General features: G+C 45.8%; 1 protein-coding gene across 1 annotated transcript in view; it reads right to left on the bottom strand.

Moving 5' to 3' along the window:
* Positions 1–19,381: 19,381 nt before the first annotated feature.
* Positions 19,382–21,627, bottom strand: part of CDH16 (cadherin 16) — a 66,709-nt gene continuing 64,463 nt past the window's right edge. The window contains exon 17 of the mRNA XM_075576391.1: positions 19,382–20,811. Within this exon, the coding sequence (XP_075432506.1) occupies positions 20,726–20,811 (86 nt within the window). The 3' untranslated portion in view covers positions 19,382–20,725. The remainder of the gene's footprint in view (positions 20,812–21,627) is intronic.

Genomic DNA, 21,627 nt, shown 5'->3' with positions numbered 1-21,627 from the left:
CTCCTGGCTTCCTATTAAATCCCATATTACTTACAAAATTATCCTCCTCACTTTTAAGGCTATACACTCCCCTGCCCCTCCTTAGGCTAAACCCCGGTAACTCCGCTGCAACGCGCGCCCGCGAGATTGGCGGTGCGTGCAGCCGATTCCCTGGTCTGCAGCTCACTGCAGGAAGAGAGACCGGGGGGAGGGCGTGGCGGGGGAGTGACGGGGCGCGGCCATGACGTCACCCGGCAGGTTCGCCCTCATTGGCTGAACCGCCGGGGGGCGTGGCCTAGCGCTCCGTCGCGAGTCCTGCTCTCAATTCTATTGAGAGCAGGAGAAACTCGCCCCAGCGCTGCGGCCCCCCTCGCAGCGGGCCCGGCGCCATTGAGGGGAGGGCTCTCGTCCGTGCAGCGTCCGCCACATCGGACGCTGTAGTAGGCAGCGGGGTCAAGGCCTTACATCTCAGCCCTAATATCTCGCTATACACCTGCCTGACTCTTGCGTTCTGCTCAAGGATGTCTTCTCTTTACCCTTTTTGTATCTAAAGCCTTCTCCCACCTAAAACCACTCTCACACCTCTGGAATATCCTACCCCTCCATTTCCGACTGGCACCCACTCTCTCCACCTTTAGAACCTTTCTTAAAGCAGACCTCTTTAATGAAGCATATGGGAAGCTCCGCTGGCTGATACTGTACATATCAGATGTACCGACCTTGACCCCTTGCAGACACAGTTAGCATAACGCCCTCCTTATATCTCTGTAAATTCTCCCCACTTACCAAATAGATTGCAGAACAGGGTAAGGATCACAAGAACAACAGCTCAAGGAGAAAGCGCCACAGTGGGCGTGAAACGCGTGGGAGAGTAGCTAGCACTGTTTGTTTCTTTGTTTTTTATGTAGTCTAATAAAGTTGATTTTTACCCCTTTTTTGCTGGTGAGCGCCTTACCTTTTTTCTTGGAGCTGTTGTTCTTGTGATCCTTACCCTGTTCTGCTGCTGTCTGAGAGGATCTGCTACACCACCGGAGGCCAAACGGGAGACACTTCTGGCAGCGTCAGGGAAGCAGCTGGAAGGAGGGGGATCAAGACGGTGTCTTATCGTGAGTAGAAGCTACTCCACACAAGGCTTAGCCGGGGCTATGGGGACTTAGTGATTGTATATCACACCATTCTGTCCCTGTTATCTTCCCCTCTTGTTACCCCCAGTCATCCTTAATCATACTGTTACTGCTTAACCCTTCATTCCCCATTATCCGGTGTTGGCTCCTTTTATTACATTAATTATTATGCTCTAAAAGCATTATTTGCCAAACCACCTGGAGCTTTTACACAGTTTTTGTTCTCTTACCAAATAGATTGTATGCTATTTGGTGGCAGGGACTCTTTTTCCTATTGCTTTGTCTGTAGTGCTTATTTCCATTATATGTTATAATATGATGTCACGTGTATTACCGTATTAGCCCAATTATAAGGTGATATGTTTTTTTTAATAAAGTTACATTGAAAAATCCATACTCGCTTTAATCTAGCCACACCCACATTGCTACCCAATCCTCAGCCGGATGTGGAGGTTGGAGGGTACAATGGTGGAAGCCATTGGGGGCCTGAGGCAGCCATATTGCTTGTGGCAGATAGGTCCAGCCAAGAGATAGAGAGACGGATACAGAGTGTGAGTGTGAGTGTGTGTGTTAATCTGGAAAATACGCTCCTTCTGTAAAGCGCTATATAACTGGATGGCGCTATATAAATATATATATATACATACTGTACATACATAACAAGCACATTATGACTCATTTGATGACGCCCTTGACATGCTAACGTATTATTTATAACATATTATAAAAGTAAAGCCAGTTTGTAAAAGAAACAGTATGGGAGCTGGTCTTGGGATCCCTGTCACTTTCTGATGAGCGGAGGAGAAATCAAGGTCACTGCCGGAAAAGAGGGACAGGAGAGATAAGGTTAAATCAAGTTTAGGACTACGCGCACAGTGCGATATATATACTGGCGTTCACTTCCCTGATCAATGTCTGGCAAGCATTACACGGATACAGATCCATTACTGGAAGAGGATAAATATATTTAGCAACGTGATATGTGCGCCTAATAGCCACAGACTGGGGAAGACGGGTTACCAGCTACAAATCACGTCTCTCCTTCTCGTTATTTTAGAAGTAAGAATTCCCTGTGTGTGCCGGAATAGGCTTACTGTAGCACATGCAATGCTGTGTGATTACCATCAGACTCTTTGTACAGTATGAGCCTTTATATAGAATCGGGCTATTTTGGTGCATTCTAAATCTGTCCGTTTCACTTAACTCCTATAAAAGTTTAATGCGTCTATTCTGGAAACTATTGACTGAAATCAGAGAGGGGATGTGTAAGCTGCAGGCTGGAAGTGCTGTGCTAAGGTCATTAGTAGGACTCCGCTCTGTCTCCTATGGTCTATTATGGTTTGACATCTAGTTAGTACCACATGGCATTCCTTTAAAGGGGCAGTACCACATGGCATTCCTTTAAAGGGGCAGTACCACATGGCATTCCTTTAAAGGGGCAGTACCACTTACCAGTTTCTGCTGGAGTTGCAAAAAAGAAAAGAAAAGTGAAAGCAGTTTGACATGTAACCGCTGTGCTAGACGTGTTTTACCCAGGGGTGGGCAACGCCCGTCCTCAAGGGCCACCAACAGGTCAGGTTTCCATGATATCCCTGCTTGTCTGCTTCAGCACAGGTGGCTCAACCAATGGCTCAGTCGAAGACTGAGCCACCTGTGCTGAAGCTGGGATTGACTGAGCCACCTGTGCTGAAGCTGGGACAGATTGAGCCACCTGTGCTGAAGCAGGGATATCCTGAAAACCTGACCTGCTGGTGGCCCTTGAGGACCAGAGTTGCCCAACCCCTGGGTTAACCCCTTTGATGCCAGCAAGGTTGGCAACACATTGAAGCACCCCATCATTGCGGTGCTATGCAGTTGTTTGCTGAAGAGTTAACCCCTTAGAACGATGCTCCATGACTTAGTCCCCAGGTCACCGAGTCCGGCGCTCTGAGGGTCCCCATAAAGTAGTTCCGGATTGGGTGTGGCACTCCGGCATTGAAATGGTTACATTCTAAAATGCTATTCGGCAGAGCTGGAAAAGGGATGGCGCACGTTAATTCACCTTTCTCGCTTTGTTTAGGCGGGACGCAGGGGGTCTGTGGCGCTGAACCGCGTTTATTTCCGCTCCGGGGACCCCCTGCTCCCCCAGATACTCCTCCATACCGGGGTGTCGGTAGCAGCTCCGGAGGTTTAATGGTCCATGTCACACGGGCCAATATGATACCGCAAAGGATGACATCACAGCTTCCTATTGGCCCACGTGATGGGGGACATTGAAGCAGCCATTATGTTGCCCGCACACAGCGCAGCCGCTACCGGCACCCCCTACGGAGATAAGTATCTCTGGAAGCAGGGGGTCCCCGGAGCTGAAATGAACGTGGTTCAGCCCCGGAGACCCCCGGCTTCAATCCCATTCAAATTAAAATGGATATTTAATCAGCGATTTGCTTTTTGCAGCTTGCCGTGTGCTCCGTGACGCGTGGAAAGACAAAAGACAAGGATTCAGGCGCAAATACCGTTCGTGAATTAGGACCCAATAAGCCGAATAGTGATGATAAAGATAATAAATATATACAACTGGAGGTAGTGCAGCTCCGGAAAAGGACTCAATAAAAGCCCAAACAGGTACACGAAGGCCGCAGGATCAGGAGCGCAAATACATCCAGATTATGTGAAAAAAGAATAAAATAGTGACCGGAAGATCAGAGGATGAGACTTAGTAAGTACAGGCGTACCCCGGTTTAAGGACACTCACTTTAAGTACACTCGCGAGTAAGTACATATCGCCCAATAGGCAAACGGCAGCTCGCGCATGCGCCTGTCAGCACGTCCTGAACATCAATACCGGCTCCCTACCTGTACCGAAGCTGTGCGCAAGCGGGGAGACTATAGAGCCTGTTACACATGCGTTATTTACATCAGTTATGGACGTATATGACGATTGCAGTACAGTACATGCATCGATAAGTGGGGGAAAGGTAGTGCTTCACTTTAAGTACATTTTCGCTTTACATACATGCTCCGCACCCATTGCGCACGTTAATGCGGGGTATGCCTGTATCGCACTCACAATGTTGACGATAATACAGCCAGTGCGGTTGTATATGGAGTAACCAGCTCGGACAGTTCTTCCAGCGTTCCCGGAAGACAGCCCCACGATCTGATGGATAAAGTGGGGGGAATTCTCCATGTGAAAACGGGAGAGAGAACCCAAAATACAGACGGTTTAATTTAAAGGCAATGTCAATAAAGCAATACACTCGCAAATCAATAGATGGTCTCCCTGCCTGTACCGGAGAAACCGGGAAACACATTAAAACATTATTTATAAAACAAATTGCATCACTTATAAAAAATATATTAGAATGGTATTTGTCTAATAGCATCCCTATTTCTGCTGTATTATTGGTTTATTTCAGTTTCCTAACATAACGTGGGGTTGAAACCTATCCCAGCTTCAAATTGCAGTACTGTATAACCAGCCTCACACTGATGAGACCCACAAGGTCAAAAAAAGACCTGTCTGTAAGTAGGGTTACTGGCTCTGCACTTCTTGAACCAAGTCTGTGCTTAAAAGCTGTGTAATGCGCCAGGCTTAAGCTTATAGAGGCCCATGTTCAAATGGATTTGAAGCAAAAGATGGCACTGTGCTAATTTGCATGTCATTACCCAGAATCCCTTGCTGCAGTGGAAGCACTGTATGCTAAGAGATAATGGGGCAAGGCAGGGTTGCAGACATGTCTGAGACATGTGACTGTGCTCACACGCGGGGGTTTTTATTTGCTAACATAACACAAACTGGAGTGTAGCAAACTGACGGGTTGGTTTATATTAATAGAAAGGGTTAATATTTTGGCCCCTGTGAAGTTGCCGTAGGCATTGCGCTAATTTGCGAGTGCTCGGGAAATTTGCACCGTCAGGAGGAAGAACAAATTGACATGCTGAAGGCAGCGAAATAGACAAAAGTACGCTATTAATATCACTCACTGGCACAACGCCCACATACATCGCAACGCAATAAGTCCAGCAGCGATGCATGAAAAGATACAATATGGAATGTATTTGTGAAGTTCCCATTGCAATTAAAGTGTCGGTCCTCACTGATTGCTGAGGGGTTTTTGGGGTACAATTTACACACACGCTTATAGTGCACACGACGGCGACAGATGACGTCACCCGTCGCCACCCGCGAAAGTTGTATTTCGCTTTGCAGCGATGTCGCAAGCAACCTGGCCATTGATTGGTTCAGAGGCTGTCACATGTGGCGACAGCCTCTGAAAAATCAAATTTGACCGGCTTCCAAATTTCGCGCCGCCACATCGCTCTGTCGCGTCGCGCTTACTATAAGCGCACGGGACGGCAACAATACATTAGTTTTGCCGCGACGTCATGTCGCCGTCGCTATAAGCACAGCCTTAGGCAGGTCTGCACCCCCGCCTTTCACCATTATCCCCAGCATACAGTTCTTCCACTGCAGCAAGGGATTCTGGGAAATGACATGCAAATGAGCACACAATGTGTCACCTTTTGTCTGAAAAACCATTGTTACATGGAACCCATATAAGCTAATCCTCGCTGTTAACACAGCTTTAAAGCACAGCATGGGAATCAGATGCAAAGCCAGAGAAACCATTCACAGACATGAAAGGGTTAACAGCTACCGGATTTTTCTTGTGTGGTTTTCCTGTAATCCTTATTCTAGGCGGGTCACGGAATTAATCCCGGTCTTTCCAATGACGCCTGCCACAAATTACTAGCCTTGTCCTGAGCTCTGACCCTCATTTTCATATCAATGGAACCATTTCATACCTGAGGCACTTCAGGCAAACAAAACAATGATGCTAGATAGAGAAATGGGCAGCCGTGCCTTAAAATGGCAATATTTGGGATTTAAGTAAGAAATGACGCCCGGATGGAATATTGTTTGTCTCTTCTTCCTGTTTTTAGCTTCGGCTCAGAAAAACTCAGCTCTATTTTTATCAGATCTATTATCTGTTGCAAAGCTTCTTCCGGGAAACTACCTTTTCTGTCATCTTGTCAAAAGCTGTTAAGCTAAGTGGTGATTACGGCTACCACTCAGAACCGTACAGAACGGCAGAAGATGGGTTTTATGCTAATGGGTGACATGTTCAGCCTTTTCCGTGTTCAGTCAAAAGAATGTGGTATGACTCAGATGTTGATGCAGTGTATGTTATTAAAGCCTTTTCAGCGATCGCAGCTAATAGCCCAACAAGTGCCCCTCATTGCAAATCAGACAATGAGTTAAATAACATCCAGATTCATACAGCATGATGGGGTCCCTGAGGTCAGACTACAATCTAGCATGATTCATGGGAGCGTCCAATAAAGAGGGACCAAATCATAACTGCGGCGTGACGTGTGATGCTTTTAGCTCGCGGTTAGGGCCTCTCATTTACGCAGAATGATGACTGGGTGTCAGAGCGTGGGTGACGGTAGCAGATACTGTAATCTGTTGTGCGTCTAAAAAATATAGCTGAAAGCACATGGGGTTTTGCCATGCAGGTGATGCACAGAGATGTATTGTAAACATAGGTTTCCTAGTGGCGGTGTATACCTGAGCCGACTCGATGGCGGTTCCATCAGTGCCACCGCACCGCACTTACAGAGGCCCAGCGATCTTACCCACCACCGTTAAACTGATTGTTATGAGAGAGCGAGGATCCTCTGTTAGTGCCTCTTACCTGCTCCGGTGGCATTTCCTGACATCTCCTCTTCTACAGCTTCCCGTCATGGCACCTCAACGTCACGTGGTGTCTCGTTGCCATGACAACGGGTCACTGCATGATCGTCGTGACATCATGTGACTCTGCGACATCATGACGCTGCCCACGTCTTTGGAGGAGAAAGGCCTGCCATAACCAGGTAAGAGAAAGTCCCTGCACCGCTCCCCATCAAATGACAAGTCGTCCCTGGTGTATACGCATGTAGCCCTGGTCTTCTGCGGCTCCTGGAGACCCCCCTCCCTTGGAGCAGCGCGGTCGCGGGTGCCGCCGGAGCCAGCGACGGACCCGACGGCTGCTTCCAAAGGTGGGGGCCGGAGCAGGGAGTAGCGCGCTATCAGCGCTAGCAGGCCGGTTGCCGGGGACGCGATCGGGCCGTTGTTAATTCTGCGATCGCATTGCTGCGGTCCCGCCGGCTCGCGGAGCAGGGCGCCGCCATTGTGAAGTGTGTTGCGCATGCGCAAGGGCTAGGAGCGCCGGGAGGCCCCCAGATAGCTCGCGCATGCGCAGATAGGAACCCGCGAAACCCTAGCCTAGCAGGGAAGGCTCTGAGCAGGGACTACGAGTCCCATGAGCCTCTGTATGCCCCACGTGACGCCAGGGAGCCAATAGGGCTTAGGCTCTCCCTGCAGAGAGGGTTACTTGATACATTTCGCGCGCTGCAGAACGTGAGTTGGAGCTGGGGGGCTGCAGGGGAAGGAAGGGTGCAGGGAGCGAGTAAACCGCGTATCCCAGGTAGGCCCCAACTCCCCACCATATTAGTGGGTAATTGCAAGGGACGGCCCTAGGTTAGGGACGCTGACCTTAAGTGAGTGAGGTGCCTTATTGTCCGGTCACAGTGGTCAGTGCTGTGAGGGCGGACAAGAGGGCCTAGTGTTAGGTTGCAGTACGTTGCTGCAGACACAGGGAAGAGGTAGTGCGGGTGCAGGGGGTTAGGGACCCCTTGCATAGGTTAGGCTACCCTGTAGGCCCCTAGGAGTTTCCCCTTAAGCCATCAAGGTTGCTGTGCTGTAGGGACGGCCTATAGTACAGTATTGTCACGGTATTACACGGAGCCAGTTAGGGATCACCTTGACGCGGCGCATCCATACAGAAGGCTGGGCGCAGTTCTTCGTTGCGGCTGCAGATGCTATCCTGGCTGGATCTCCCCGGACGGTGGATCCGGTCTGCTGGCAGGAGCTCGACGGATCCTTTGCGAAGCCGTTGCCGATCTGAGCACTGGAGTGCTCGGCAGGTACTTTACATCCATACGTGCACCAACGTGCCCATTAGTTTAATAGTGACTGCGCAGTCACCCATCTCCTCTCTCTGCAAGAGTGCGGGACATTGGGTGGGATCTCCCGGTGTTGAGGTAGCGTCCTGCGCGACGCAGTTATTAGTGTCTCCTCTAGAGAGGGACAACTGTTGATATACGTGCATGTTGATGGTTATGATATGCAAGTACGTGTGTGTTATATGTGTCTTATGTTTCTAAGTAAAAGGTATTTGGTTATTATACATACAGTGTATGTGGTTATTGTATGTTTCCTGCGAGGAGCAATTCCTGCTCTGCTAGGAACCTTCGCAGGTGGAGGCGCTGTACCGAGTACCGTGTTACTCTTAATATAATTGCCCCAGGTTCCCCGTGGCGGAAGCTCAGTCCTCCTGTGAGCCAACAGGTAACGCACCACACCTGGTAACACTGTATGTTCTCCGCACCCACACTGTATATGCGATTGGGTGGGGTGGAAGACCCGTTACACGCAGAAAGCAAGGTTCGGAACCCCTGGGCAATGGTCAACATGAGTGCCTGACCGGTGGGGGAAGTTTAATGTAGCAAGGTGAGGAGAAGGTGGGGAGGACTAAGGAGGGGGCCCTGGTTATATTAGTGCTGGAGAGAGAATCTGCACACCCCTTTGAATTCGGACCTGTAAGAAGTTTCACCCTCTCTCCCTGTTTGTAATGTTATTGTTGAGATTTGTCATTGTTATGTTTTAATGGTGTTATTTCTTGTTGCAGCTTGGCGGGAAGGCGTTAATGGGGGGAAGGGAGTCTGGCAGAATGTTGGCTCCTTGAGCTGAGGTCCAAGTTACCTCCTGTAGTGATTTGGGGAAGGTGGGTTCTTACTTAGCTTGGGCGGGCGGTATGGCAGTGACCTTCCAGTGGTGCTGTTGTTTGGGGCCAAGTGGTTTGGGTGGCTACTTGGCAAATATATACAAGCCAGGGGTATCCCGGATGGATGGTTTACAGAGCAACTTGGCGGGGTAACCTAGTTTTGGCTATACTGTGTATAATGGTAAATAAGCTGTGACCTGTTTCTCCCAACCACTTGTATTTGTTTCATTGATAAAGGGGGATGTGGGGTTTTTTCAGGATGCCCCTTCCCCCCCCCCCCCCTCCTAAGCGTTGAGGTATAGGTAAGTCATGCATTTGTATGTATATAGTGGATCGATCGGTGTATATACAGGATGCATATGGATGGACACACAATGTATCGGTGAATACAACTGATGTTTTGTGGAATACAATCAATATGATTGGATATCTCTGCTTCCAATAGCAGAATTTGCCTATAATAATGGGGGTATGAATAGTGCAAGGGGCAGCTGAGACTCAGAGGAAAGGTAACAAAAGTACGGGAAAATAATTTCAGGCGAAGAAAATCCAGCCAACACAACATATGAATGAAAAGGCCATATGGGACCGCAAACGTGGCTTCTCCTCTGTTATTGGCTGTTACAGCAAATGAAAAATTGCATCGTGAACTTGAGTAGAGACGTACTTTGTACCTCTGTCCTATTGGAGACCTGTACATTGAGGAATTTGCTTTTCTATATGATATCCACAGTTTGTTAAAGAAAACAGCAAAACAGATAAGAGAATTTTGTATAAAACTGGTTTCGGCATTTTCCCATGAAAATTCAGAAGACATTGATGCTACAGATTTACGTAGGGAGCTTCAGGCTTTTTCAAGACGACTTAGGAAATATTCCACTCCTGAAGCAGTGTTAAAGTTTGTTTGTGAAAAATAAACTCACAGACAGTTTTCCAAACATTTTTTATAGCTGTACGGATTCTTTTAACTTTGCTGGTTTCCGTAGCTGGTGGGGAACGTAGCTTCTCAAAGTTAAGATTGATAAAAATATATCTGGTTGAACAATGGTGCGAGAGAGACTTGTTACAATGTCAATAGAATATGAAATAGCTGGAAAACTGGATCTAAAAAACCAGTGACTGAATTATCAAAACTTAAAGCACGAAAAGTCACAGAGTTTTTTTGGTTGTTTTATTCAGAGTATTTTGTAATTACAGCTTACAGTTTATTGAAGAGTTTTCTTAGTTCTTTCTACATTGAATGTGGTGGTTATGGCAGTTAAAACAGGATGACGTAATGGAGGATTTTGGACTTGTCATAATAACAATAATAACTAACATTTTTAATGCATTTTTAGTTCAAATCGGACTGAAATATCGTCTAGCTGTCGTGGACAAATCTACTTTGAAAATGTCATGTCTCTATTTTATCTGATCTGAAACATTGATTGGCTGGACAGACAAACTGAATAATTATGCCTCTGTTTAAATAAATACGCATAAAAAACATTAAATGGAAAGTAGAGGCAAAATGTTTCCCAGTTTGCCAAAAACCTCAGCCTAGATCTGCCCTTGGGGTTTGGGGTAAGGGAGCCGATTGGATGGTTCATATATGGCGCCAGTTGCTGGGATCTAGTCTAGTGCCGCCCCTGCCAGTGAGTGGGCAGACTGTATTAGCCGCATGCACCAATGGGACACATTGTTTCTATCTATAGTTAATTTCTTGCAAGGTGTGTGGCCCTTGTTTGTTTTATTGTATCAGTTGTTTTTGGACTTTCATACTGGGTTAGAAATGTCTTTAGAGAGACTAGTGCAGGGGCGGCCAACTCCAGTTCTCAAGGGCCACCAACAGGTCAGGTTTTCAGGATATCCCTGCTTCAGCAAAGGTGGCTCAATCAGTGGCTCAGAGGACTGCAGTTGGCTAACCCAGGACTATTGTAATGTAATGTGAATACAAAGGCGCATATCCAATGTGCTACTGCTACTCCTTCTATTATATTCATAATACAACAGAGTGATACACAAGCTACTCATTGTCAGGAGGTTGCTACAAACTCACCATTAAAGATAGATGAGCTCCTGAACTCCTATTATGATTATGAACCTCTGCCAAGTTTCCAGAGAATGTGTTTGATAAGGATTAGGTATCTCCACGAGCGTACTAGATATTACCCTTGGTGTGGGAATACGATGTGTTACACAAAGGGGAGTAAGAATAGCATCAGTGCTAACTTTAAAGCAGATAGCTAAAAACAGACCACTTCACGCCTTCTATAATTAAGGTCCCAGTTTACAGTGTGCTTGTTAAACCAAATGTGCAGGGCCCTATATTCGGACTGACTAAATACACCTAATGTGATAGTAACAGGAACTCCAAGGTTACACAAACAAATAGATTTCATCAGCACTTTATGGGGGTAAGTTATCCACCCCGTGGGCGCTCGGCAAGATCTCCAGGACAATGCAACCCTTACCCTCTTGTCAGTCTTTGTAGTTGAACCCTAAACAAGTTGTCTATATTTTATTTAAAGCATTTGAGATATCGACATATACATTCTCCATGTATCAGCCCCATTCGTACATAATTATGCATGTTCAGAACATGAAATACATTCCGGCGGAAAGTGTAATTGATGAAACTTATCTTCACGTAAAATCAACTATGGTCAGTCATTTAAGCTATAATAGGTATAGGAAAACGGTGCAGTCACATGACTCATTGTTTGGAACTGATTCGGGTGCACGCCTTGCGCCAAACGGTGCAGTCACATGACTCGTTGTTTGGAACTGTCTCGGGTGCACGCCATGCGCCAAACGGTGCAGTCCATAAAGCAATGTGTTTTCCCTGCTTGGAAGGAGAATACATTGCTTTATCATTCATGTAATCTGACAGATGGGGTTGAATGTCCCTGAAAGCCACTATGGAAAGGTTTTAACGTGTGGGAGTTGTGGTTTCTAATATATATTTGCCTAGGGCCCATGGCTGATTGGCTCTGGAGACATTGACTATGACAGTGTGGCTAAGAGTACAAACAAGGGGTTTGGAGGTTAAAAAAACCTCACAATTTTATCTTGAGGTGTAAATTGGGGAATGTGTCCAATTCTGACACAATGCAACCAGCAGGCAAAGATTGGGTACATTCCAATGGATCATTGTCTTGGGCCAACTAGAGTAATGGGAAAAGGCTGCTGGCATCTTGAAGTCCTATACATTTTGACAGCTCTTATTGTGTCTGCAGGAGATGGATTGACATCGATAGAGTAGACTAACAGATTGCCTACTATTCTACTACTTGCCAAATGTGTTTGGGGAGAAGGCTACACTGCTGTGATTGGGAATGCGGAATTGCTCCCATTTGTTATCATAGATTATTTTCTGGGTGAGAAACTGGATAAACCAGTTTATCCTTTAATAATTGAGCCAATTTATGTTTTAGACCTACACTTTAGGCATGATATTGACTAGAAATAAGTTGCAATGTATGGAACACGCAGGAAAATGCATCTCACTATGGCCAACATGAGACACAAACAAAGACATATTTCATTCACGTATTTATTGATATCTCAACAAAATACAATTTGCAGTGTTGCACCACCATCAAGTGATCTTTATCAGAAGGTTATAACTCCATGCTTGCAACTCATCTCAGTTCTAACCAAGGTCAACAGATTATTTTCAGAGCTTCCAGGATGTCAATAAAAGAAGCCCTGACAAAATTAGGGGAAGGGAGCATGACCCGTGGCCTGAGTGACCACCTCTCTCATCCTATGACCACCTCCCCAAAAGGTTCCCACCCACCACCCATTTGGGATTTCAGGTTTATTGGGTACGGTTATGTTTTATGTTTATTGTTATGATTGTTTTGTAACATGTTATATTTAAAAAAAGAGAAATATAAGAGGGTGAAGGTGTTGATGGTGTTATTATGTTTGTCACCGCTGGAGGGGTACGTACTGGTCAATTTTGCCCAGGTGGTTAATGTTGAGAAATGGGAGGGGTCCAAAGAATGTGCTTCTCGGTCCACCCCAGGTGTTACGAACCACTAGTACTCACTGGGTCATGTAGTGATGCTGAGACGAATCAGGTTAGCTGCTTGTTGACCAGGTCCAGAAGTTTCGGTGTTCATGTTTAATAAAAGGCTCTGGCCATTTGTACCCAACCAAGGTGTCTGTATTTATTTGGGTGGGCTAGTAAAAGGAATGGGCAAAAGTGAAGGGCACAAGAGTCATGGATGGAGAGCAATTTAAAGCAAGGGGCGTCCACAGAAGCTTTCCTTTGATTTAAATGTTTATGTGCATCATCAGACTTGTACCGTTAAGTGTAACACATTTGGAGTGGGCATCACACATTTAAATTGCAAACTGTGTTTACGATGGACACCCCCCACAGCTAAGGATGGCCATGAGAAAAAGAGTAGTATAGCGGTAATGTCCTTTTTGAGGAAGGTGAGCCTGGTTCATAATCCCACTGTTAGCCCCTCGTGTCCTTGAACAAATCTGTTAGTGCCGCATCAACTTTCCGACCCCATGCACCAAAATTTACATTGTAAGCAAGCCTTGGGGCTACAAAAATTCTGTGTACAGCGCCGCGTGCACTGACCCACCTACACAAGAAATATATTATCATTTTTTCATCGCAGCACAATGCTGGAGAAACAGGTGCATGTTGAACATGTGGATGTTTAATGCTGGGACTGTAGCTGATTCTTTGTGATACTATGTTGACTATGTACATGCTATTGGACTTGTTAACCAAAGGGAAGAATTGTCTGTAAGGAATAGCTTTATTTTGTTGGCGTGCGTCCGCATTTCTGCCTCCACCTGATTGATGTCCTCGGTTCGGGATAAGGAAAAAATGAGCTCTTTGTTTGAAGTCAGCTTAAAACTTTTTCCATTAACACTATTTTACCTTGGCTTTATTTTAAACAATACTACACGGTCCCATGGTAAATCAAAGGCAGATGAAAGCTGCAGTGTCTTGTGTTGGCCAACTCCAGTCCTCAAGGGCCACCAACAGGTCAGGTTTTCAGATATCCCCGCTTCTGCTTCAGCACAGGTGGCTCAATGAGGCGCTCAGTCAAAGGCTGAGCCACTGGAATATCCTGAAAACATGACTTGTTGGTGGCCCTTGAGGACTGGAGTTGGCCAGCCAAGGATTAGTCCAATAGTCCCTCATGTTTGTGCTCCAGAAGAATGCAATAAAATACTGAAAATTCATAGGGATGTCAAAAGATATTTGGACATGCTTCTTAGATGCAATTATAGTTTACATATATTTTGGAATCAGTTATAGGTGAGTATTCACTCAAATCTCTGCTTCTCCAGGACCAGTACAACTACTATAATGTAGGTCTACTTGTTGGACAGAAGTATCACATTCCTGCCATGTGACTGCACATCAGCACACTGTATAATGGCCCAGTTCTGAACACACTGTATAATGGCCCAGTTCTGAACACACTGTATAATGGCCCAGTTCTGAACACACTGTATAATGGCTCAGTTCTGAACACACTGTATAATGGCCCGGTTCTGAACACACTGTATAATGGCCCGGTTCTGAACACACTGTATAATGGCCCGGTTCTGAACACACTGTATAATGGCCCGGTTCTGAACACACTGTATAATGGCCCGGTTCTGAACACACTGTATAATGGCCCGGTTCTGAACACACTGTATAATGGTCCCGGTTCTGAACACACTGTATAATGGCCCGGTTCTGAACACACTGTATAATGGCCCAGTTCTGAACACACTGTATAATGGCCCAGTTCTGAACCCACTGTATAATGGCCCAGTTCTGAACACACTGTATAATGGCCCAGTTCTGAACACACTGTATAATGGCCCAGTTCTGAACACACTGTATAATGGCCCGGTTCTGAACACACTGTATAATGGCCCAGTTCTGAACACACTGTATAATGGCCCGGTTCTGAACACACTGTATAATGGCCCGGTTCTGAACACACTGTATAATGGCCCGGTTCTGAACACACTGTATAATGGCCCGGTTCTGAACGCACTGTATAAGGGCCCAGTTCTGAACGCACTGTATAATGGCCCGGTTCTGAACGCACTGTATAATGGCCCAGTTCTGAACGCACTGTATAATGGCCCAGTTCTGAACGCACTGTACACACTGTATAATGGCCCAGTTCTGAACACACTGTATAATGGCCCGGTTCTGAACACACTGTATAATGGCCCAGTTCTGAACACACTGTATAAGGGCCCAGTTCTGAACACACTGTATAATGGCCCAGTTCTGAACACACTATATAATGGCCCGGTTCTGAACACACTGTATAAGGGCCCAGTTCTGAACACTCTGTATAATGGCCCAGTTCTGAACTCACTGTATAATGGCCCAGTTCTGAACACACTGTATAATGGCCCAGTTCTGAACACACTGTATACTGGCCCAGTTCTGAACACTGTATAATGGCCCAGTTCTGAACACACTGTATAATGGCCCAGTTCTGAACACACTGTATAATGGCCCAGTTCTGCACACACTGTATAATGGCCCAGTTCTGAACACACTGTATAATGGCCCAGTTCTGAACACACTGTATAATGGCCCAGTTCTGAACACACTGTATACTGGCCCAGTTCTGAACACACTGTATAATGGCCCAGTTCTGAACACACTGTATAATGGCCCAGTTCTGAACACACTGTATAATGGCCCAGTTCTGAACACACTGTATAATGGCCCAGTTCTGAACACACTGTATAATGGCCCAGTTCTGAACACACTGTATAATGGCCCAGTTCTGAACACACTGTATAATGGCCCAGTTCTGAACACACTGTATAATGGCCCAGTTCTGAACACACTGTATAATGGCCCAGTTCTGAACACACTGTATAATGGCCCAGTTCTGAACACACTGTATAATGGCCCAGTTCTGAACACACTGTATAATGGCCCAGTTCTGAACACACTGTATAATGGCCCAGTTCTGAACACACTGTATACTGGCCCAGTTCTGCCGTGTATTCCCATTGTCTGGTCTGCCAATAACTGTGGCGCAATAAACTAAGACCGGAAGCCCCGCACCGCTCCACAGGTGGGGATGCTAGGTGTCACTTATGTTCGGGGTTGTCCCTTTTTGGGGTACCGTGTCCCATTGTCGGGAAGCTGAATGTCCCATATTTTTGGGTGGCGGGGATGGTGCCTGCAGCAGAGTGCTCCAGGGGGGGGGGGGGGGGGGGACAATGGCGGTGGTTGCGGCAGCAGAGGAGGGAAGGATTTGGCGCCCGCCCCAGCGTTTTAATGACAACTTCCGGTGTTTGCCGCCAGGACTGGTTCCGCTCCGCGATATAGGTAAGGGGACTTTTAGCTTGGGGAAAAGGGGCTGGGTTATAGATTAGGGATGGAGAGATTGGCCTGGGGGGCTGAGAGATGCAGGTGAGGATGGGGGTTGAGAGATGGAGGGAGGAGGGGGCTGAGAGATGGAGGGAGGAGGGGGCTGAGAGATGGAGAGATGGAGGGGGCTAAGAGATGGAGGGAGGAGGGGGCTAAGAGATGGAGGGAGGAGGGGGCTAAGAGATGGAGGGAGGAGGGGGCTAAGAGATGGAGGGAGGAGGGGTCTGAGAGATGGAGGGAGGAGGGGGCTAAGAGATGGAGGGAGGAGGGGGCTAAGAGATGGAGGGAGGAGGGGGCTAAGAGATGGAGGGAGGAGGGGGCTGAAAGATGGAGGGGGCTGAGAGATGGAGGGAGGAGGGGGCTGAGAGATGGAGGGGGCTGAGAGATGGAGGGAGGAGGGGGCTGAGAGACGCAGAGGGATGACAACATATCACTGGGCACAGATATGGAGGGGGAAAGAAATGAATGGAGGAGGAGGGGGGGGGGGAGAAATAGTGAACAGGCCTTGGGCAGCACATCAAAGGAGCTTAGATCATTGACCTAATTCCTGCGCTGATCAATCCTAATTCATGAACGGATTGTAATCAGAGTGCGTGCAGATGTTGAGTTTAATTATTTGTCTTGTGACAAGCTTTGAAGTCTTGCTGGACACAAACAATGGCTTCCTCTTCAGTAACAAAACCCAGTAGGTAATCTGCTAGGTCATTTATGAAATTAGAAACCCAATATCTGAGCACCACCTATTCTTGCATTTGCAGGAACTTATCATTGAAACACTAACACACATAAATGAGATCCAAAACGTCGATAAAGCTGTCTGTGAGCAGGGTTTCTGGCTCTGCACTTCTATAACCCAGGCTTTGCTGAAAAGCGGTGTGAAACGGCAGGCGTACGCTTATAGGGGTCTGTGTTAAAATGGACAAAAAATAAAAGGTGTCCCACTGTGAATGCTCATTTGCATGTCATTACCCAGAATCCCTGGCTTCAGTGGAAGCATTGCATACTAAGAGATAATGGGGAAAGGCAGGGTCATAGGTTTGGGGCTACTTGCTGACCAGGTCCAGAAAAGTTTTGTTTATGGTTAAATAAAAAGCTGTGTCCATTTGAACCTAATGTAATTTAAGGTGTCTGTGTTGATTGGGGTAATGGGTAATCAGAAGGGTCAAGAATCAAGGGTGCATGGGTCATCCGAGTGTCTTTCCCACTGAACATGTCCTGCAAGATTCTAAAGTAAGGTCATTCCTATGGTTTCCAATTCAGAAGTTTAAGATTATTTCCAGATTAGGCGCTATGCAAACTCTGTTCCCCACGCAGGAAGTTTTCCAGCCCGCGACAGTTTGTGAAAGTGTATGTAATTACTCAAGCACACAGAAAGTATATTTTGAACTGGCCTCCATATAAACCGGCAAATGATAAATATATGAGCAACTTGGAACGAGATCTGGGATTGGATTGCGATCAGGAGTGGCTGGGAGCGATCGGCCAAGAGTTCTATCTGTACGGTGTATAAAGGAAATGATGTATACTGTAGGTGGTGCATCACATCTTCACGCCGTCAGCTATTCGATCAGAGTATTTCCCTATTATGCAGGTAAGGTCACGGCCAGGTGAAGACTTATTTTAAAATCTGGTGGTGCTGCCCCGTCATTTCCCAATTTTGGGTCAGTATTTTCGATATGATCGCCAAGGTATTTGACTTTTCTGTTCCTCCGGATCCCAAGGTCGCACTCCTGGTTCCGAAGTGGTTGGCCCTATTGAAACATGATACCAAGCGACTTATTCACATTTTAATAGCAACTAGATTAACTCTAATGTCCAAGTGGGGAACTCCAGAAGTGCCGCATATTTACTTTATATTTAACAATTTTTGGCGTACGGTATGGCCTCAATGGAAGAATTAACTAGTGTTCTGAAAGGAACTCAAGTGGGTTTGAACTTACTTGGGGGGGCTTGGCTGAGTTGGGACCCCACATAAACAATCTGAAAAAGAGGTATACCTTTGCTAAAACTTAAGCCGCTCTGTAGCCCCGGACTAACAGGTTATTTGTAATGAGTCTTGGTGTGAAGGTAAATCCATCGGCTGGCTCTGCACCAATGTAAATTATATGCAATGTGCATTTGGCTAAAACTCCTTTTACACCCTCTTTTTATTTCTGTTCCCTGAAAATTGAAATGGAAATAATAATAAAAAAAAGAAAATCATGATTTTTAGCATTATAATTTTTTTTTTAAATCTCTAGCTTCTGACGCTTCCACTATGGCAGTGATTTCCAACCAGGGTTCCGTGGAACCATGGGGCTCCTTGAAGCAGTCTCAGGGGTTCCTCCTTCGGACCACAGCCCCCCCCCCAGGGTGGAGTTTTTTGGTATGTTTTTTGTAGGGTGGATTGATTGAGAGTGGGGTAATTGACGGAAGGTAGGGTCGAGTGAGAGAAGAGGGGGCAGGAGGGAGTGAGTGAGGAAAAGAGGGAGTAAGAGTGAGAAGCAAGGGATAAATACATGCGAAGCAGGAGGGGGGAGAGTGAGTGAGATGGAGGGGAGATAAATACATGGGTAGAGGGTGGGAAATAGAGGTGGCTCGTTAGGAGTGAAATTGTGTGACTGACCCCTGTCGAACCTAATATGTGCCAGCCAGATAGGGGATCCCCGAGATTTTTCAAAATACTTCAAGGGTTCCTCCAAACAAAAAAGGTTGGAAATCACTGCACTATGGTAACATTTAGTCTGCCCTGGGCTCTGGGGAGAACTTCCGTTTTACATCTCAGAGACAAAATATTTAAAACTCACGAGTCAAAAATAAAAATAGCGTTGGATAAGGCAAGAAGAGATCTTTTACCATTTAAACCAGCTAACTGTACTAACTAATAGGGGACGTACAGCTATTACACACTGCTCTCTGCTTGGCCTGGTAATTTCCTACTGGTAAGAATGGGTGACAAGAAAATAATTGGTCTAATAGATTGGCAACCCCTTATTGTGTAGCAATATCTTGATTTCCCCTCTTCCACTTAAGGGACTATTCGTCTTTGATCCCATTATCTTTTTGGAAACCTCAGGAGGCTACTTTTCGAAGCCGCGCAAAAATTTGCATTGACTTGTCACGCATGAACTTAATTTTTTTATTTTGCACCAAAAAGCAGAAATCTGTTCGTCGATTTTTAATGCAGAGAAAAGTGCAAAACATACCAGCTCGATATATAGACCATGTTTTATTCCTTTATAATATGTAGTAAATATATCTCGGCTTCCTTCTCTTATTCCAGCATATAAACTCTTTCCAAATCCCTAAATTACAAGCTGGCTCAATTAGGACATAGTACCTGTTATGTATCAGACATCTGCCCAGTAGCCAAAATATACATGAATTCAGTAGATACAACAAAAAAAATAAAACATAAATTTTCACAGGAGACAAGTAACATTGTTACGCTCGGGCGATGCAACTTTGTAAAGAACCAACTACAATGATAAGCTGTTACATTATTTTTTGGGTTGCTACACAAGACTGTCTCTTTAAGTGAATTGAGCTCCCAATTTCATGTCACCGATGTGTTGAATATATGCTTAGTTGTCCACTTATCAAGCGGCTGAGTGGGTGGCACCATCACTATAAACAAGCTATTTCTGCGGCGCTGAAACCGGGCACACATATTTCTACAAAGCACAACACTGTCAAAAATGAAACATTCGAGAAATGGAAACTCACTTGAAAGTGTAATGGAAAAGCGATTAAATGTGCAATGGTTTATCTGATGAGTTGGTGGGCCTCTCAGTTACAGTGAGGAGACTCACAATTCCCCGTGGCTAATTTAGCAGAGATTTTGGTCCAGTTTTGCAGCACGGGGAGGGGAAGCAGAACCGAATTTCTATATTAAAATCCCATTAGATAATTGATTCTTCCGGTTCCCTCGTGCAAGATTCCTCTAACAACCAGGCATTTTTACCGGAACAGACTCCTATCAACCAACTCATCGAGACAATTCATCTCTTTTATTCACAGTCAGGGTTTTCGTGTGGGATTTAATTGGATCTGCCTACTCACTGATATTACAGAGCAGACCTTGCTTCTTGCCACTATGTTTAAAACCTAAAAGCCTACAAACTAACAACAGGTCTTTGCAACGGTCTGCAGCATAAATGGGAAATAACATTTCATTGCATCTCACATTCATCCTGCACATTGCAAAGATGTTTGTTGACTGGAAGTGTTGCGTGTTAACTCTCTCAGCGCCAACGGGATCAGTGACATATTGCAGAGCACAGGGGAGAGGGGACGATTCCAATTCCATAGACTGGAATTGCTACTGAAACTATTTGGGAATCTAATTTTTTTATTTAACGGGTTGTGTTTTTTTTTTGTTTGTTATTTTTTAAGTGCAGCAAATATTATTCGGCTGCGTCTTTCAAAGTCTTCCTCGTCGTGCCGTTCCCTTTTTATGCGGTCGACTTCTAAGGCATTGTGTCGGAGGATCCAGTCTTCGCCTTGCCAGGGGCCACGAAAGACAGGCGGACAAAGATTATGATCAAGAAAAAACCTGAAATGAAACAGTTTATTCAACGTTTTCATGAGCTGAATTCTATTTAGTGACGGGTTTCAGGACCCTTGTTTAACTGGATATACAACCCCAGTGATGCCTCTTTGAATGCCCCTTTACTCACTTAGTATACAGATTATTCATCGTCACTAGTATATAGGCTGTATTATCATGTAAAGCAGTTCCCAAAGGGGCCAGATCAGAAAACATTTAGGGGTAGAAGGGCCACAAGTTTATTGTAATGTAATTACAGATACATTTAGAGACTTCAAAATTATTATATTTCAACATTTTGCCATATATTTATATTACCTTACAAATGTAAAAAAAAATGCACTTATACTGTTTGCTTAAAGCAGCATTTCAACCAATTCTTGTTTATATTTTTGTAACAGTTATGAAGCTGGGGGTCCCCGGGGCTGCACAGTGTTCATTTTAGCTCTGGAAACCCCCTGCCTCCCAGGATCTTTACCTCTGTAGGGGCTGCCGGAACTTTAGGAGTCAGATCTCCTGCGGCATGCGTGCTATTGGGATGGCTTCCTATTGGTTCCCGTGCTGCGGGAGATTTAAACCTCCATATTGTTTACTCAGCCGGGGAGGCTACTGGGGGCACCTTGTGAGGTAAATATCTTTGGAAGCAGCGGGTCCTGGGACCTGACATTAACACAGTTCAGCTTTGGAGACCCCCCCCCCCTGCTTCAAACCTAGAAGAAATCTTTAAGAAACTGGTATGAAATGACTAGGGACAGAAGTCCAAATGCCACATCAAGGCCCTGCGCTGGTCACATGTGGTCCATGGACCACCAAATGAATATC

This window comes from Ascaphus truei, chromosome 19 (assembly GCF_040206685.1).
Source record: "Ascaphus truei isolate aAscTru1 chromosome 19, aAscTru1.hap1, whole genome shotgun sequence".
NCBI classification, from domain to species: Eukaryota; Metazoa; Chordata; class Amphibia; order Anura; family Ascaphidae; genus Ascaphus; species Ascaphus truei.
The sequence above is the reverse complement of the archived record's forward strand: the minus strand, read 5'-3'. Positions and strand labels throughout refer to the sequence as shown.